General features: G+C 39.7%; 1 gene segment (V, D, J or C); it reads left to right on the forward strand.

Moving 5' to 3' along the window:
- Positions 1-123: 123 nt before the first annotated feature.
- The window catches only part of LOC147817582 (T cell receptor alpha variable 38-1-like), a 1,529-nt gene continuing 977 nt past the window's right edge, over positions 124-675 (forward strand). Inside the window, 2 exon segments of the V gene segment in view lie at positions 124-130; positions 268-432. Of these exon segments, the coding sequence occupies positions 124-130; positions 268-432 (172 nt within the window).

The following is a 675-nucleotide window of genomic DNA, read 5'->3' on the forward strand; positions in this document are numbered from 1 at the left end:
TTTAACATATTACTGAGCTCTACAGTCAGAGCTTTTAATGTTTATTATACAGGAAATCAGAGCACATCATTTCTGCTGACATTTGTTACCTTGTAAAAACACTTTCTATGGTTGAAAGTGACAATGATCAGTGAAAATCACATCTGTTCTACATGTGTGTGTGTCTGACTCTCTGGATAGGTAACTCTTTAAACCTACTGACTGTTCTCCTTTAATCAATCATCTTTCTTGATTCATCTCTTCCTCTGCATGTTCTGTTCTTCCCAGAGTGTAAAGGAGAAGACAGAGTGATACAGCCAACAGCTGATGTCACTGCTGCTGAAGGAGACACAGTTACACTTGATTGTTCATTTGAGACCAGCGATACCTCAAATGCTTATTTGTTCTGGTACAAACAAGAAGAAAATGACTTTCCCAAGTATGTATTACGACGTGATTCTTATGGAACAATATCTAATGCTCCAGACTTCACGGAAGAAAGATTTAATGCAACAATCAAGAACAAGACAGTTCCTCTGAAGATCCAGAAGCTTCAGGTGTCTGACTCTGCTGTGTACTACTGTGCTCTGAGGCCCACAGTGACAGGAAACACCAAAACTCTGTACAAAAACCTTTGGAGCAAAGACAACACAATACTCCACAACATCCACTAGAGGGAGTCACACACTGTTACAC

This window comes from Seriola lalandi, unplaced genomic scaffold (assembly GCF_002814215.2).
Source record: "Seriola lalandi dorsalis isolate HSWRI2012SDOR001 ecotype SW California unplaced genomic scaffold, Sedor1 jcf7180002054935, whole genome shotgun sequence".
Classification (NCBI taxonomy): domain Eukaryota; kingdom Metazoa; phylum Chordata; class Actinopteri; order Carangiformes; family Carangidae; genus Seriola; species Seriola lalandi.